The sequence below is a fragment of the Pan troglodytes genome, chromosome 17, assembly GCF_028858775.2.
Source record: "Pan troglodytes isolate AG18354 chromosome 17, NHGRI_mPanTro3-v2.0_pri, whole genome shotgun sequence".
NCBI lineage: Eukaryota > Metazoa > Chordata > Mammalia > Primates > Hominidae > Pan > Pan troglodytes.
In genome coordinates, this window is record NC_072415.2 from 65,637,981 (window position 1) to 65,657,130 (window position 19,150).

The following is a 19,150-nucleotide window of genomic DNA, read 5'->3' on the forward strand; positions in this document are numbered from 1 at the left end:
ATGCTGTCAAAAATGTTAAGCATTTCAGTTTCAACAGTTCTTGGATCCCCACGCTTGTTTAATGCATTTTATTTACTTAAGTCAGTGTCAAATAGAGTACTGCTTCTGCCTTCTGAATTTAGAAAATGTAACATTTTAAGCACATGTCTGGTAACAGACATATCAAACCTTCAAAACTGCTTATTTTAGTGATGCAGATAGAATTGAGGGTATTGTTCTTGAATATTAAGTTTCAAAGATCTAACAACGAACTGCAAAACTTTTTTATATTTAAAGACAGGAGATCCTTATTTTTTTACATATTAATACATCAGGCTTGGTTACCTCAAATTCTGAATTGATTAGCTACATAAAAACATGTTTTCATTGGCATCCATGTAGACTATCAACTTACAACAGAATGAAAGCACAACTTTTAAAATATCTACTGTATTTTCTTAGTAAAACTAATAAACATATGAGAAAGACATATTTAGTCACATTGAAATCTGTCATAAATTGGAAGGGTAGTTTATTTGGATACAAAGGCGGGAAAAATAATGGATATGGTTGACATCATTACAACATTAGACACATTTTTAAAAATGCTATCTACCCTAAAGATCACAGATAGCATTTCGTGCGAAGCCTCAATATCACATTGTTTGCCTATATAATCTTGAAAAAATGAGCTGTCTGATGTGTGTGTGTGTGTGTGTGTGTGTGTGTGTGTGTGTGTGTGTATAGAACTCAGGACTTTGAGCTAGACAAACCTGAGGTTAAAACCTAATTTCATTATTGGCTGCCTTAAGATCCAGTTGTTTAACATCTGTCTCTGTTTCCTCAGCTATGAATACAGGATAGTAGTAATCCTTGCATCTCACTAGGTTCTTGTTAGGATTTAAAAAATACAACAGGTATAAGGTACACAGCACACCTCTCTAACACACTGAGAAGCACTGTGACATGCTCACCCACACTATTATTTTACCCAACATCATGCAAAACAGTCACAGGGAAGACCAGGCAAAAGAGAATGATCAATAATCCAAAATTCAGCTCCAAACCTAAAAAAGTTTTCAGAAGGCACATGCATATACAGAAGCATTTACGTGCACAAATATCAGCACACTAATCCTCAAGCCCCATTACGCAGTACAAAGGACAGAAAGACAGCAGTGAGACCAAGGTTATTTCCAATAAAGGATTTGCAGGGCCACAGAGAATTAGCAAATAAAAACTTGTTTTTTAAAATAACAAATAAGAAAGCACAGTTTGGAACTCCTTATCTTGGGCCTCAGTTTTCTTTGCCTGTATAATGAAGGCACTGGGCAACATTTCTAATGGGTTTCTATACCCAAAATTCTGTGATTCTAACATAATGGGTTTAACGCCACTGTACTTCTTTTAACCTGTTAAATTACTCTGCCCTTTACAAAAAGCCACAGAACCCTTATGAATTATACCATTTACGATTTTAAGGGTGTTTTCACTCACTTATACACACACACACAATATTAAGCAGCTCTCCTCAACAAATATCTTTAAGGGGAAACCAATTTTTTTTTCATGCCATCACTATGAACTCAAAACTAATTCAGGATGTGACCACGTTAATTTTCTGTATCATACAAAACTATCCACCGGACTGATTTTTTTCCGCCTCAATGAATTCACTAAATTGGCATATTATGTTGGTGTCATGTGGATATAGGTTAGCTAACTTAGGTAAATTTCAGGCAATACTTTCCTCTTCCAAAAATGACCCACAACAAAGATGTGGTGTGTTTTAATGCTGCTCTTAATTGTTCAAACACTCGTTCATTTGACAATCTTTTAACAATACCTGAACACCTCAGTAAAACTAAACAGTCACAGGGGGAAAAGCTCAACTTTTAAACTAAGGGAGAAAGATGTAGTACCTGTCATAGACCAGCAGTAAATACATGTAACAGATGTGACCAGACCTGATCTAACAAGTTCTTTAGAATATATCATTTTAGTGGCCCAACTTTAAAACGACTTTTTAAAAAGATGTCAAAGCTAGGATGTTTATCTTTTCCTCACAAGAGTCAAAAGTAACCAAATAAACTGTCCTTCTGCTATATCAGAAAATTAAGTCCATACTCATCAATAAATTATAGACTCTTCAGATGATTTTCTTTTTTTGGTAACTTAGGCATCCTACTTTTCAATGAGAATAATTTTCCAATCATCCAGGCATGTGGATGCTTTTAGTTTGTTTTAAGATCAATGATATAACGGATATTAAATCCCTTTGTTTAAGTTACCATATAGGTTATAACTATTTCTTAAAAATAATTCCAGAGCCCACCAATTTTCCCTGTTAAGGTCATCGAAGCTCTGAACCATCATGGCTGAATTGTTTTAGTGCTTTCTGCTGAACACCTGCAAACATCAAACAAAAACTGCTAGTCCTTTCCTGGGTTGACAAAAGCCTTTCATGTGAAAAATGCTCCCTGGGAATGTCAGGCTGTAGCTCAGGTTACATTCCATTCTCCCTAGCAGCCTCACCATTTCTTAAGGTGGTAGGAAAAACCATGTTTGTGAAATGAAAGATTAAAGGGAATATGGCCACACTTTATTTTTATTCTCACATTGCAAATCACTATGGAGCATCCTATATTAATGGAATCAAAAGCTATTGGGAACTTTAAGCATGGATTATTACCATGCCTCACTTTGAAAAACCATAGCTGATTTTTCAAATAGGAACAGTCTACTTATAGTTTAGATCTTTCCTAAATCCAAGTTTCAAAGCAATCCATGAAAGGGACATCTGAGTCCACTCAAGACAATGGATATTAACTTGAAGTAAATTTAGAAAATTATTTCTCTCTCCAAAGTTTCCTAGTTGATCCTTCCAATTAAAGGGCAAAATGCAGTATTCATGATTTTTAAAATGTATTACGCTTTTTAAAAGATTTAACTCTTTTAAGTGGAAATACAACCCGTTTTCTTAACTAACAGCCCTGTGTTCAAATATTATCTTGACAGAGGAAAACTGAACACTCCAATCTGTACCCTACATATTATAATCACCATCATACTACATGAAATGAATACCCTGCATTCTCATTCAGGCTGCTAGAATAAAAGGACCATTACACTTTTTACCCTTACAAGTAAACATTTGGTCCTGAAAACACCATTTCTGGTACAACGTAACTTAAAGTTCCACACCTTCAAAATAATCACTGTGTATGCATTAGAAGCAGTGTAACATGACTTATTAAGAGTGAAGTCTCTCTCCAGGTTTGCATGCATGAACATATGTGTGTATGTGTATGTGTGTATGTGTGTGTGTTATTGTCTTCAGAACTGTGTAAGTGTTGATATATCATCACTTACCAAAATGCATTAATACATATTCAACTTATTAAGCCTGTATTCTCTATAAACATTTAAACATCATATCAAGAACTTTATTTAAATGTGAACATAGAAAATGGATCAGACATACAGTTGTCTTTTTAAATGTAACACAATCTCATATTTCTAAACACCTTACTTTATTAAATATCTAATGTAATATACTTAAGTTATTCTAAATGCATATTTTCACAACATTGCAAACTAGTCTTTTAGCATTGACTTTAAAAGTAGTCTATCTCTGTGTCTGTCTGACATAAGCTACTTTTAGATTGAAACTGAATACACATTTTTAAGTTAAGTCATAAAAAAATTACTGTCAAAAACAGTTAGTTTTGATCTTGTCTAACATGAAAAATTAATTTGCCCACAAAAGATACTTGTCCTTACCTTTACATCAAACATGCATATTAACATTTTCCATCTTAAAAGTTGCATAGAAGATACCATACAGAAATTTAAAGATATAATACTAATATAAAAACTATCCCAAATCCCTAAGTGGAAAACATAACCAGGTCCAGGATAGTAAAACACAAACATATTGTCTGTCAATGGTCCTTTTAATCAATGTGCACCAGAAAACTAAAATAAAAATACAAGAAGCATCTCACATTTTTTAAAACAAGTTATCGAGACACAAATTCCCTAAACTTAGGCAGGCAATAGAAGGAGAAGGAACTTATTTGGAAATGAGCAACTTTTAAAGCCATTAGTTTTATAAAAATATACCAATTACACAAATCACATAAGTGAACAAACTTCTTTCATTGCTATAGCACCAAATGAATATTAAAAGATGTTAAATTATATTCATAGTTGACAGACAATTCCACTGGCATCTCACAGCTAAAAGATGTCAACATTTACCAGTCTGACTTAAGAATAGTACTCAGCCTAATGTACTGTTATATACCATTGCCAGAACTCCTAAAATACTGCAGCTGTTTAACAAGCATAAATGGACTTAAGCCACGGACTTAAAGGATAGCAAGCAACAATGTATAACTTTTTCTTATTTGAAATTCATTGGATTACAAAAATACATTTTAAATGAATATTTTCACTCTGCACTTTTAATAAGAGATATTCGAATAGCCCTGTAATAAACCCCTCCTTAGATGCCAGATAATCACTGTGCACACAGATTCCTTTGTGAATAGTGCTAGCATCTTTTTTAAGCATCACCCAAAGATCTTTCATTTATAAAACGTAAAAGTCCTTCCAGATTTGCAACTTTAAATACAGTAAAAATTCATTGCAGAAGTAAATCGTTAGGGAAAAAAAAACAGCTAAAGCATCAAAAAGGGTATTTTAAATATAAATGAATTCATATTTAGCCCCTAAGATTAGCAAGAGGCTATTTACAGCTATGGTTTACTACATAGCATTCATTTGCAGAATTAAGTGTTCATTTCTTTAAAAGGGTTAATTGTATACAGTACCTAATAAATGATATTATTTACAAGGGATTTTCCCATTTTACGAATGTTAGAGACTTTTTCCCCTTATTTTCAAATAGAAAACATTAATTTATTCCCCATGTTAACACTGGTCTTATCTTCATGTGTTTGATTACAACTGTATTAGAAATTTGCTCTTAAATTAAGTGATGGAATTTTGAGAGAGTTTCCTTGACTTAAAAAAAAAGACCTAATTTTAATCGCACAAGATAACATTTTGTGTAAGTTATACCACTGATGGGTAATGCAATAACCATATGATTACAGGCTAAAATTCAATGACTTTTTCAGAACTCTTCAACAGAGCCAAAAACATACAATTGAGTAAATAAACAGCCCAGAACATTTAACTTAACACTAAGAAAAGAATTTACATACTTGAGCCAGTAAAATGTCCACTTGCCAAAGAAGTTGGTCCATTTTTCCCACTGCTCACAGGAGGTGAAAACATCTAAAAGAAACAAAGAAATATTACAGTTGAAAAGAAGACACTTGTGCCTTCAGAGTTCCTCAAAGATCTTTCATACTGTTACCAAACAGCTTAGAGTTTATGCTAAGGGTTTATTTAGTAAAATACATCACCATCCAACTTAAAACTAAAAGAGAAACAACATTACAGATCCCACCCCAGCCCCCATTATCACTCTGTTCTTTCTTTTTCCTCAGGTTCATTAGATGGCCAAGCAGTACTACTGCTACATTTGGAACAAACACAGTCCCCATAATGTTATCAAGATTCAGGTTGGAGGCCAGCAGCCTCTCTAGAAAAACACTAGTTTCACCAAGGAGAAGAAAAAAGTTGTTTTGTTTTATATTGAAAACCTTGGCCATAAACGTGGCAATGTCCATTTCCATCTCGTATAGGATTTGCCTGTCATATGTGAACCCAAATAAAATAAAAGTGCCACCTGCACTAAATTCTCATTTCGTCTCTAACAGGAGAGCAATTTGAAGCAAGACTCTCTCTCTCTCTCACTCTCACTCTCTCTTTCACTCCCTCTCTCTCCAGCATTTATTTCGACCCTAATTGGTTTCCCTCTTCTTCGACGTATCTAGTGGATAATGCACACCTTCCCTGAGTCAGAGCCTGCAAAAAGCAAAGGAACGAAGGGAGAAAGTGCAACAAGCAGAAAGGGGGCTGCAAAGCTGCCTGCCTAGGGCTACGTTTCCTGGCAAAACTTCCGAAAGCCATTTCTCCAAAAGAAGGTCTAGAAGAGGAGGAGGAGGAGGAGAAGGAGGAGGAGGAGGAGCAGGAGCAGCAGCAGCAGCAGCAGCAGCAGCAGCAGCAGCAGCAGCAGCAGCAGCAGCAGCAGCAGCAGCAGCAGCAGCATGAAAGAGCCCCACTTGGAAGGCGGTTTGGATTTTATTTGTGTGTTTTGTGGATTCTTTTTATTTTGCTTTACAAATGCATCTTACACCAAACTCATCTGGCATTAAAAATGAATTCATTCTCCTGACATGTCTGGGACTTGGTTTAGGAAAGGGAAGCAAAGGGATGGAGAAGGACCAAGTACAGCCGTAAAACTCCACAAGTGTGTCAAGTTCCGCTTTGTGCTGATCCTACGACTACGAAATTTACCAAAACAGTCCAAAAGGTTCTAAAGAATGTATGCTCAGCATATCCATACTAGTTTTAAGAATCCTAGGAAAAGATGTAACTAGGAGGTAAGATGTAAGGAACAGGTCCTACCAATCCAAAGCATCATTAGCTTAAAACTTTAAAGAGACAACTGGGTCTCCTATTTTCTATTTTCCATTTCCAAAAACAATAAATAAAACGAAGAGTAGTGTGCAAAGTATTAGTAGTCTCAGTGTTCAGACATGGCCAAGTTTTAGGGGTGGTTTAGTTTTAGGGGTGTCTATTTTTGCTTTCCACTGGGGTGAGATTCCATTATTTGGGGTAATCAGTGGGTAGGTAATTGAAGGCCAGTAATAAAACTCAAAAAAAAAAAAAAAAAAAAAGCCTGAATCTTCCATCACACCACAAAATTATAGTTAAAAACTTGTCAAAAAGACCTTCATATTTACCAAGGATTCAGCCAATTAAAAATTATTACTGTCCTTTAGATTCCTACTGGTTTCTAGCTGAAGTGTTTGGGTTTTTGTTTTGTTTTTTTCACAGCTGTTGTTAGTTTCCACCGTTCTTTCTTACCGCACTGAAATCCAGTAAATCACTCAGCTCTTTGTCCGTCCCTAAGGCAGCCATTCGCTGTTGGTGATGCATTTTAGCAAAATCACACAAACCTAGAAACATGGAAATAACCGCAATCAGAAAATCCAGTCCCAATCCTTGGAGAAAACACAATCGGATTTTTGGAGACTGGGGGGTTGGGGGTGGGGACGTGGGGGCGGGTGGGATTAAGGTGGAAAGGAGGAAGGGATGGGAGACTTGTTGTTGGGTTGGGTTTGGTTTTGTTTTTTTAAGATGGAATAGGCAGCAATAGCAAAAAAAAAAAAAAAAAAAAAAAGCGATATTGTATTTCCAAAGAGACGATCAAACTGGTAACATCCACTATAAAACCAAATCAGGGAAAGAAAAAAAAAAAAGCCGCTCTTCAGCGCATCATTTTATGCAACAGGAGGTAGAGCGAGAAATGAATGGATCACAGAGAAAAGAGAAACTACTGAGAACGATCCGATCTCAACTTTCCCCCCACCCTGCACCCCACCCCCCTCGCACACTCACACTCGCACACGCACACACACTCGCACACACCACTCCCCTCCGCTTTTCAAAGTAGCTATCAAGAAATTAAAGATGAGCGTCTCTGGAGTGAAAACACGTCCAAAGGGGGAGGGGTGGGGTGACAGGGTTGGGGGGAGCGAAGTGGAGGGTCGGGTCCTCTAATTGTCCAGCACCCTAATTTGTGAAAGAAAGGGGTTATAAAAATTAAAGTCAGGCCCCTGGCAAAGTCCTCGGTCCCTCCGAGGGGGCATCAAGGGGAGGGGCGGGGGGGCTGGCGGCGAGGGGGAGGGAAGCGGCGGGAGGGGAAGGGGTGTCTCTTCTGGGAGCGCCGGGCGCCGGGAGCCCGCGGCGCGGGAGGCGCGGAGCCGCGTGCGGGGCCGCCGAGCCCGAGCCCCGCGCCGCCGGGCGCCTCCGCCCCGCCGAGCCCCGCCGGCGCCGGTACCTACCGCCCGCGCGCGAGAAGGGGCTCTCCGTGCACCGCCGGCGCCGAGGCGGCGTTCATGTCTAACCGCCGCCGCCACCGCCGCCGCCTGCTCCTGCGCCCGCTCCCGCGCCTGCTGCCTCCCCGCCGCCGCCGCCACTACAGATCCGCAGACACACAGCCAAGATCCCTGACTCTTAACACCAACTCTCTTCTCCGGGGAGGGGAGGGGACGGAGGGAAGGGGGGAGGGGGAAACACGCCGAGGCGCACGGAATTGCAAGTTCAGCAAAGAAATGGGTGGGGGGGCTCCGGCGGGGAGACGCGACTTGCTCCGGGTCGGGCAGGCTAGGATGCATCCCCCTCGCACCCACCCCGAGGGGAAAAAAAAAAATCTCAACACCTCCCCCGCCTCGCCAAAAAATACAAACGAAAATTCATCGAGCACCTCATTTTTCCTCAGATCGTCAGTTACAATCTGAAGCCTGAACAGTTCAGTTTTTGCCCGTTGCATCCCTCGGAGGCACTTTGAAATTTATTCGAGTTTACATCCCCTCACTTCTTTCTCTTACTCTCGTTGCCTCTCACTCACACATCCACACACGGCAAAGCAAGTTTATACTAGGCTGCAAATACACGTGATGCAAAAAGACTTTGCCAAAAGGAACAATATTTTTCTTTTTCGTCTATAAATCAAGCCACATTTTCCTGGGGAGATTTTCGTTTCGGTAGTTTTGCGTTGGGGGCGAAATCTGAATTGCATACTTTCTTTCCCCTCCCTTTTAAGTCACAGAATAGTATAACTGCAAACTTCGAAAAAAAAAAAAAAGGGCAATTTTTGGGGGTGGATGTTGTTTTGTTTTTGCACTTGAGTTCCTAGGCACGCTAAGTCCCTGTTCGCCAGCACTGTTAAGTTTTTAATTCAACATTTACCATTATAGGCCCTGCATGCTCTTAAAACATACTTTTTCACATCACTTTTTAGGATAAAATTTAAGCTTCATAATTCTATCGTTTCGTAATAACAAGCGTGCTTTATCCGGTATATGCAACATAAGCTATTTTAACGTGTGTTTGAAAAAAAAACACACATTCTACAAACCCTGGTATTGCTAGATGTGCGAGTACATACACAAAATGCATGCACACGCTTTTTCTCATTGGCAATTATTTAATAGGTTGTCCCTTTTGTTTTAATAAAACATCGGGATCGACATTTTAAAAATTAAATTCAATTACAAACAGTTTACTCTGACGGCAAATTGAAACGTTACCTTAAATGGCCACAAATATTCTCACAATATTCCAAGGAAAGAGACTTTAAAAAGAGAGACAAAAATCTTCTGCAAGTACTTAGTATCTCACATGTGTATCCCCAAAAAGTATTTTAACTGGTACTCAGTCCTGCTCCAGGGATATCCACAGATTACAAGATTATGCACCTGGCTCTGGTTTTTGCATTTTCCACCATAAAACTGCAACAAAATTCCCTCCCCCAAAAAAGAAATCATTAAAAAAAAAATCCAACAACTTTTTCTTATTGTTTATAAAAAAAAATCAACACAGGATAGTTATAATTTTTCCTCAAACAATTCTTGTTGGTGATTTTTTTTCTTCTCTCATAAAGTCTTAAACTTGTTCCAAGTTTAGAGGTGTCTCATCATCATCCTCCTCCTCCTCATCATCATCACCATGGACTCCCCCGTGGAGTCACATTGATAATAATAGGTTTCCCTGAAAGATACATTGTAATCCATTCACATCCGGGAACTGCGGGCTTATAAAGAGAAGGAGCTGCGGCCGCGGCTGCTCCTCCAGACAATGACTGGGAAGGGGCGGGGCAGGAGCGGGCGACCATAGAGTGGTAAACAGAGCGCCTAGAGAGGCGGCCAAGATGGCGGTGCTGGTCGACCACGCCTCCTCCGGGAGCGGAGGCGGGTGGCTGTTCTCGGGTAGGCGTCGCGCGTGGGGCGGCACTGTGGGAGTTCCCGAGGCCGAGGTCGTTCGCAGGCTCCATTTCCCTGCGCTCTTATTCGTGTTGCCGCTTCTTGGCCGTCCTTGCTCTTTGACACAAAAGTGTAGTTTCGGCACAAATTTACAAATTAAACTCCACAGACTTCCGCAGGGAAGTGAGATACCCCCAGGTCTCCCTGAGGAAGGCTCGGGAAAGACTGGGCCGGCCTCACTCACAGCAAGCCCGACCCTGGGTTCTCCCACTGTGTGGAGCCAGATTTCTCAGCGAGCCTTGGGCGGCGTGGGAAAAGGCCTCTGGGCCAAGTTGGTCCTAGGCTGGAAGAGGGATGTGGGTCCTCTCCTCCAACTCCCCCACCCTATCTTCTTATAGATCGCTGGAAGTGTGTGAACTTTCCAAGTCCAAAAAGTCTTCACTTGGCGAAGACCTTCATCTATTGCTTTGTAGACTCAAATGTAGTTTGTGCTATAAGCCACGACTGACTCAACCCATTTCTGGCCAAGCAGTTACCTTCTCTAGCCTGTTTTCTGGTCTGTGTAAAGCAAATAACGCCCACTTTACGAATTTTATAGTGGATACAGATAAAGATGAAGCCACCACGAAAGAAATAATTCCTTTTCATCTCTTAATTCCTTGCTAAATCAACTGATACCGCTAACCTAGCCAATGGAATTTTAAATGGAAATTTCCCTACTCCAAAACAATAGCTTTTAGTCCTTGCAACAGAAAAGCAAATAATAATAATGACAGATAACACATATGTGTTTACTATATGCTAAACAGTGTTCCTATAACTTCACAAATACTGGCTACTTTAAGCCTAAGAATAACCCTATGGAGTATGTATTACTACTGTAATTTGTATATTGGGCAACAGAAGCAAGTAAAATTGAGTAGCTTGACCCAAGGAAGAAGTTTTGTAAGTGGTACAAACTTAACTAAGTCACACAACTATATTGAGTGACAGAGCCCACCTTTGAAACCAGACAGTCTGTGATAACAGTCCACATTCAACCATATTCCTATATACCATCTGGCAGTGGAAACATCCTAATCTCCATTTGCTGATAAAAGTTTGTGGCAGTAACAGAGTTCAGATCAATTTCGGCGATCTTTTACTTACATGTAAGTTTTTACAGAACAAGAATTAAGGCATTTATTGGTTGTTTCCTGTACATTCACACATGGTGAAGATTCCTGTCTTCCATCCCCATTCGGTGTTCTCATCTCAAAATAATATCTTACATTTAGACATTACTTTTTGCTGCATTATCACAAGCATCATCCCCAATTCTCAGAGTTAACCCCTACAGGTTCTGCTTAGATGATGTAATGAAAAGATCACAAACGTTGGGTTAGGAGAAATTCCACTGGCTCTACCTCTAGTCATTCTTTGAACTAAGGCCCAATGTCAGTGTCTTTTGCTGTAAAATCCAGAGGTTAGATTAGATAATCCAATAAAACCCCTTCTAGCTTTTAGGTTTTTAAGACTCCTCATTCCGCTGTATTTCTTTTTTTGTTTGTTTGTTTTGTTTTGTTTTGTTTTGAGATGGAGTTTCACTCTTGTTGCCCAGGCTGGAGTGCAATGGCACGATCTTGGCTCACTGCAACCTCCACCTCCCAGGTTCAAGCGATTCTCCTGCCTCAGCCTCCCAAGTAGCTGGGATTACAGGCATGCGTCACCCCACTCGGCTAATTTTGTATTTTTAGTAGAGATGGGATTTCTCCATGTTCATCAGGGTGGTCTCAAACCCCTGACCTCAGGTGGTCTGCCCACCTCGGCCTCCCAAAGTACTGGAATTACAGGTGTGAGCCACTGCACCCAGCCCCCTTCTGCTGAATTTCAAGGGCAATAAATAATCTATCCAGAAACCAATGATAGGATGAAGTTTGGGATCTAAAGGTATCCAATTGCTAGTCTCGTTGCTTCTTCGTTTTTTGACCCTACAATCAGAAAACCAGGGAACAACCCTTCGTATTTTAAATTTCAGGGACAAATGTGGGTGTTTTGTCTTCTTTTTGTTTTTGTTTTTCCTTAATTGTCAGAGAATAAATACTTATTCTGTCACAGAATTGTCAGAGAATGTTATACTTAGAAGATTGGAGGCACCTAAGAAAAGGAGAACCAAGAGGGTCCTGTGAAACTTAAATAAAAAAGGAGGGGTAGTAGGCATGTTTTGGGATGCCTCTTCAATTTGCAGACTCCCTTGCCTAGGAACCTGTTCATAAATCCTCATATAGAAGTATGTCTTAGTCAATTCAGGCTGGCCAAAATACCACAGACTGGGTGACTTCAACAGCAGACATTTGTTTTTCACACCCCTGGAGGCTACAAAGTCTGACATCAGGGTGCCGTCATGGTCAAATTCTGGAGAGGGCTCTCTTCCTGGCTTGCAAATGATTACCTTCTCACTGAATTCTCACATAGTGGAGAAAGAGAGAGCTTTGGTCTTTCTTCCTCTTCTTATGAGAACACTAATGCCATCATGGAGGCTCCCCCTTCATGATCTCAGCTAACCCTAGTTATCTCCCAAAGACCCCACCTCCTAATACTAGCACATTGGGAATTAGGGTTTCAACTGAATTTTGGAGGGGACACATTCAGTTCATAGCAAGGTAGAACTTGATGGGGGTGCCACATGACTCCTTCTTGCCCCAGCCCCACCAGCCCCAGCAGATTGGACCCCAGGAGCGAAGAGGAAGAGATTGACCGTAGCCTATGGTGAGTGATGGATCACGCCCATCTTGTAGTCAGTGGGCCAGACCTGGTCCCAGCAAGCTAAGCCATGTGAGAGCCATGGTTATAGGGAAACAAGAACCATGAGTAAGCAGAGGAAACTGCTCTTCAGATAAGAGAGAACGGTCTTGGGAGTTCCAAGAAAAGCAGACAAACAATTAAGTCCTAGAGATTCTTTCCCAATTACTATGAGGAGTCCAGTATTCCCTGTCCATGAGATTGCTAATTCCTGCAATGTTCCCCTTCCCCAGGTGAGCTAACCTAAGTACTTTTCTGATCCTTACTACTAAAGAACTTAATACAAAAAAAGATTATTTACATTTCAACATTGTCAACACTGTCATTAACATTTTTTTCTAAAGTAGTGACCACTATTCTAGGGGGTAAACTAAAAAAATTTGCTTCACTCACACATGATAGAGATCCTATCTGATTCATTGTGCCACCTATACTCAGAACAGCACAGACAAGTGTCATTCATTCCCTTTTCTGTCTCTTTGTGACCTTGGGCAAGTTTCACATTATGTCAGATGTAAAAAAAAAAATTATCTTAAATACTTTACATGACTGGTTAAAATCAAATGAGATAATGTAAATGAAGGTGCTTTGTAAATGACAAATTTCTATCAAATATAAGGCATCATTATTCCATGAGCTGAATTAATGCCTAAAGATAATGCTTCTTTCACAGTAGTATGGAAGGAGTGGCAAATATTGATACCCCATATTTGCCACTGGATTCATAGACAAAAAACATTATATGTTGAAGGGTACTTGGTCTAAAGCCCTCATTTGTAGTTGGGAATGTCAGGGCTCAAGTGGGATGACTGGGCCAAGGTCATGTCGTTAAGGAGCGGCATAGCCAGGCAGCCCTCTGGTAATCCAGAATGCCCTACCATTCTCCTTCAAATTCCATCCAGTTTGTTCTCCCCGAGTCCCACCTGTGTTAAAATAAACAAGCAAATAGCGCCACAAACAACAACAAAAATTTCCTCTCTGATGCTCTAATGAAATTCATCCAAAGATGCAGCAAGTAATTTTTGAGCATCTACCTTGTGTCAGCAGCCATTCTCTCAGGACCTGAGGCAAAAATGTAGGAAAAAAAAAATCAGAATGAGATAAATGTCAAGGGCAGTCTTGATTGAATGGCTAAGTCACAGTAAGCAAGATATAGCCTGTGGCAAATGTGTAGAAAGGGAAGACTATCCCAGCATATTTTTAGGTTGATAAGTCAAATGGGTATAACTAACCAGCTAGGACCTCAATCTGGAGCCCTACTCACACTGTAAGTCTGAGTCAGAAAGGCAGCTGGCAACAGGGATGGGGAGAGTTTCAGCCAGTTTGTGTGAAAGAAGTCCAGAGATTTATGACACACACAGTCCTCTACACACCCCAGGGCCTTTGCATATGCTGGTCTCTTAATTCTTTCCGTCACTGTTCACAAGGCTAACTCCATGTCATCCATCCTTCTGGTCTCAGCTTAAACATCACCTCCTCCTACAGACCTTCCTAACTATTCTGTCTAAAGTAAGTACTCAATCGTATTATTCTCTGCCATAACATTAGCTTAGGGCCACTGTGCCCAAATGGGATCCTCATGTTGATGCATTTCCTTTTACATTGACCAGCTCCCTCATCAGACTGTAGACTCCATGATGCCAGAGTACATGAATCTTGTCCACTCCGTGTCTCTACACCCATGCAGTGCCTGGCACATATAAAGTATTCAATAACTATATGTTAAATAAATGAATGAAGAATCTGTCTGTACCCTCAAGATGCACACTTTACCCTAAAAAGTGCAGCTTTCATATTTTTTCCAGTTTTTCTTGGGGTTTCATTTTAGCTTGATTTCATTGTTAGTAAATGTTGCTGGTGAGTTTGATTTCCAGCAGGCTACTGACTCCTGTCGCTTAAGCTCTAGACCCTAAAGATATAAGTACAATAATTGCCTTACTTTACCAAGCCATGGGGACAGTGTCTTCATTATTTTTAATACAATACAAGGTGCTGTCATCGTACTGCTTCACTATTATAACATTTTAACATTTTACAGAGGAGGAGACTGACGCAGCCGCATATGGCAGAGCTGAGATTTAAACATAGGTAGACCATGCTTCTCCTTACAGCTCAGTGACATGTGCCATGGCTTTAGGTCATGGACAACTGCAGGGAAGATCTGCATGCGCTGAACTTTAAACTTGCAGCATACACAAGGGAAGGCAGGACCACCCAGGTACGGACAAAATACTCTCTAGCTGACAACCTCATTTCTTCTCTGGATCTCCATTCCTGCCCTAGTCTCCCACTCTGCAAGTCCTCCAAAAAATGACAAAACCCTTAAAATAGAACACTGAGACTGCAACAGAGAAAACAGTTTTATGATTAGAAGGAGCCTTCTCTGAGGCTGCCACTAAATCTTTTGAGTCTTATTTAAATTAGTGTAACTTCATGGACACTAAGAATGAAAGATTGTCAAAGATGCGTTTTTCCCTTTTCCTTTCCCAAACCCTCAAAACACCTAAAAGTAGGAAAAATCAAAATTCTGCCTTGGCAGGATTACGATTCAATTCACTGTCTTTCCTCAACACCTTGTACCATTATTTCTGCATGGGTCCCACTGTGCACAATTATTGGTTTATTATGTTCTCTGTTTTCAGTGCATGTTCCCCCTTTAAAGGTGAGGAGCAGGTCTTTGTATCCTTAAGACCCAACACACTGCGTAGTGCATAAGTATTCCTCCAGGAATGACCCAGAAAATTAAGCAATTTTAGAAATCAAGTCATACATAACAGATTGATGTTTAAGATAATAAACCTTCCTTACTAGACCTAGACATATACAGAGTAGAATTTAGATTTTGCCTGCTTTTAGATGGTTTGGGAGTTTAGGAAAAGGAAAAAAATAAAATTTCAACAATCTTTCATTCTGAGTGTCCATGGAATTTTGGTAATTTAAAGAAGACTGAAAAAGATTTAGTACTAGCCTTCTAGAAGTTTCCTCCTAATCATAAAACTGTTTTTTCTGTTGCAGCCTGACTATTCTATTTTAAGGGTTTTGTCATTTTTTTTGGAGGACTTGCAGATTTCTAGGGCCAGAATAGAGATTCAGAGAAGAAATGAAGTTGTAGGCTGGAGAGCATTTTGTCTGTACGTCGGTGGTCTTGTTTTCCCTTGCGTGTGCTCAAAGTTTAAAAATCAGCATATGTAGGCCGGGTACAGTGGCTCGCCTCTGTAATCCCAGCACTTTGAGAGGCCGAGGTGGGTGGATCACTTGAGGTCAGGAGTTCGTGACCAGACTGGCCAACGTGGTGAAACCCCCGTCTCTACTAAAAATACAAAAATTAGCCTCGAGTGATGACACACGCCTATCCCGGGTACTCAGGAGGCTGAGGCGGGAGGATAGCTTGAACCCGGGAGGTGGAGGTTGCAGTGAGCTGAGATGGTGCCATTGCACTCCGGTCTGGATGACAGAATGAGACTCCATCTGGAAAAAAATCAGCACATGGAAATCTTCACTGCATTGGCTGTCACTTAAAGCTATGGCACATGTCACTGAGCTGTAAGCAGAAGCTTGGTCTACTTTTGTTTAAATCTCAGCTCTGCCATATGCAGCTGTGTAACCTTGGATCTGTACCTCTAAGCCTCTCTTTTCTCATCTATTAAAAGGGTATAATGCTCTGTGATAAAATTATTATATCAAATTAAATATAAAATACTGGCAAAAGCACTTAGCTCATTCAACAGTTGTAACCCAGTAATTAGGATATATATGCTTTAATGCCACATTTTTCATATGTCGACTAAAGTGTTAAAATTCAGGAAGTTTGGATCCATTAGCTTTTTTTCACAATGTGTGGAACCTTTAGAATCATGCATGTGACAACAGTGATCAGATGTGCCTGAGAAGAACACGTTTCTTTAATGGTCATGAATTGATTTAGATCAACTTTTTGTTTTTGTTTGAAGTGAAATGGCATAACGGAAAATACTAACTTGCATCATAACAAGAGTATTGCTGATTTACAAAAGTCTTGTTTCAGCTGTATAATATACAGTATAGTACATGCATACTAGGTTATCATAAAAAAAAAAGTTTATAGCCACTGCTCAAGTAGATGGGTGATATGGTTTGTCTCTGTGTCCCCACCCAAATCTCATGTCAAATTGTAATCCTCAGTGTTGGAGGAGGGGCCTGATGGGAGGTGATTGAATCATGGGGGCGGACTCCCCTTGCTGTTCTCATAATAGTGAGTGACTTCTCATGAGATCTGGCTGTTTAAAAGTATGTAACCCTTCCCCTTCGCTCTCTCTCTCCTGCTGTGCCATGTGAAGATGTGCCTGCTTCCCCTTTGTCTGCTGTGACTGTAAGTTTCCTGAGGCCTCCCCAGCCATGCATCCTGTACAGCCTGTGGAACTGTGAGTCAATTAAACTTCTTTTCTTCATAAATTACCCAGTCTTAGGTAGTTTCTTATAGCAATGTGAGAACAGTCTAATGCAATGGCCCTCATTGCTTTGCTAGCAAGGGTATTCATGAAGTCTATTATGGGATCATAATGGAGAGGAGAAAAGAAAGCTAATCATCTTTGCATTCTATTTCTTCTCAAACTGCATGATATTTCAAACCCGAGAGCTGCTTTCCCCCTTCCCTCTCCCCCAAAGAAAAGGAGATGGTTGAAAAGGCTGAGGTGGGCGGATCACCTGAGGTCAGAAGTTCAAGACCAGCCTGGCCAACATGGTGAAAGCCTGTCTTTACTAAAAAAATACACAAATTAGCTGGGTGTGGTGGTGTGTGCCTGTATCCCCAGCTACTCAGGAGGCCAAGGCATGAGAATCACTTGAACCTGGGAAGCGGAGGTTGCAGTGAGCCAAGATTGCAGCACTGCACTCCAGCCTGGGTGACAAAGCAAGACTCTGTCTCAAAAAAAAAAAAAGGTAAAAGTTTAAAAAGAATAAATAATATAGAAGGAATGAAAGAAATTTTGGAAAACAGATAATCTTTTGCCTATTCCAAAGTGCAGTAAAATAATTGCACTTAGTATATCTAATCTGGATTTTAAAATCCTCCAAAAGCTGCCCTCCAACCCCATCCCCACCTAACTTTTCCAACTTTATTTCCATATCCTCTCCTAAAGGAAGTCTTTGCTCTAGTCAATTAAGCATAGGACACATGACATTGAGGACACAAGACATTGAGCAGTTTGTCTATGAAAAGCACTATGCAAGGGGCAATGAAGAATTCATTCAAGATGAAAAACTGGGGCCCTTAACTTCCCAGCCTTTACATGCTAATGGGTAGGCTAGACAAGAATAAATCACCCAAACCCCTGACAAACTATATAGAGAGTTATCAAGTGGTAAAATCATGCCGTAAAACTATAATGCAAGGAGTCATTGCTATCAGCTGGAGAGATCTTAGAAGGCTTCTTAGAAGAGATGAGACTAGAGTTGAATCTGGAAAGAAAAGTGGTATTCCCATGAAGCAGATAGAGAGAAAAGAATGTCCTGGGCTGAAGCATTAACTCTGGCAAAGATGAGAAGGCTAGAGAGTAAGGATCTTGTTAGGGTTTGTGAGAAGAACCAAAAGACTAAACTGTTAAAACCCAGCAAATTTGGATCCATTGGCCTTTTTTCTATTTTGTATTTTGTATTTTTTTATTATACTTTAAGTTCTGGGATACATGCACAGAACGCACAGGTTTGTTACATAGGTATACATGTGCCATTGGCCTTTTTTCACAATGCATGGAACCATTAGGATGATCACATGGTGGCAGTGATAAGATGTGCCTGAGAAGAACATTCTGGAGGCAACATGGAGGATGAATTAAGGTAAAAAGAAACTGAAGGCAGAGACCAGTTAGAAAGCTACTGCAGTTCACTTAACTACTGCTTATGAGATTCTGAAATAGGGCTGTGGCTATGGCCATGAAAACGAGCATTCAAGAAATGCTGTGTATAGATTAGCAGAAAAGCCATCAGGGTTGCGAAGCAATAGAAAAATCAATTCAAACTGGCTTAAATGATAAAGGGCTTGCAAATCCAAAAAGGTTTAGAGCCATCAAATACAGCTCCAGCTTCATTTCTCTACTTTTCTCTCAGCTCAGCCCAATTTTATGTCAGGCTAACTCCCTCATGATACCAAGATGGCTACCAGTAAAAATGGAAGCAATCACTCTTTTGTTTGCCTCTAGACGGAGATAGCTGTTGGTGCCCCCTGAACCTTGAAACTAAAGCCTCAGCTGAGGTGAGACTGGACCATTTTAGGAATATACTTGCCTTTGACTCAAATTATGTCATGACTGGTTTACATTCATCCCTAAGTAATTATGTTGCTGAGACTCAAATCTATCAAAGCCTACCCTTGGAGCTGAGTGAAGACTATCCTACATAATACCCAAGGCTTCTCAACTGGTGGGGAGGGAAGATGAGTGTTGAAGAGAAAGCTCAAGATTTTCCAAGCTTTCTTGGCATCTGTGCTACAAATGCATTTGTTCTCA

The 19,150-nt window shown here is 40.3% G+C and overlaps 1 protein-coding gene across 33 annotated transcripts in view; it reads right to left on the bottom strand.

Moving 5' to 3' along the window:
- Positions 1-19,150, bottom strand: part of TCF4 (transcription factor 4) — a 412,677-nt gene that overhangs the window by 356,417 nt on the left and 37,110 nt on the right. For 7 of the 33 annotated variants that reach the window (XM_063795738.1, XM_063795730.1, XM_063795739.1 and 4 more), the window contains exons 1-3: positions 7,968-8,180; positions 6,988-7,079; positions 5,214-5,286 (exon numbers count right to left, since the gene is read on the bottom strand). In XM_063795738.1, coding sequence (XP_063651808.1) covers positions 5,214-5,286; positions 6,988-7,059 — 145 coding nt within the window. In that variant the 5' untranslated portion in view covers positions 7,060-7,079; positions 7,968-8,180. Of the gene's footprint in view, positions 1-5,213; positions 5,287-5,905; positions 6,056-6,987; positions 7,080-7,967; positions 8,355-8,389; positions 8,578-9,215; positions 10,193-19,150 lie in introns of those variants that run through there. The other 26 variants (XM_016933751.4, XM_016933754.4, XM_054672274.2 and 23 more) reach the window with 10 other exon arrangements.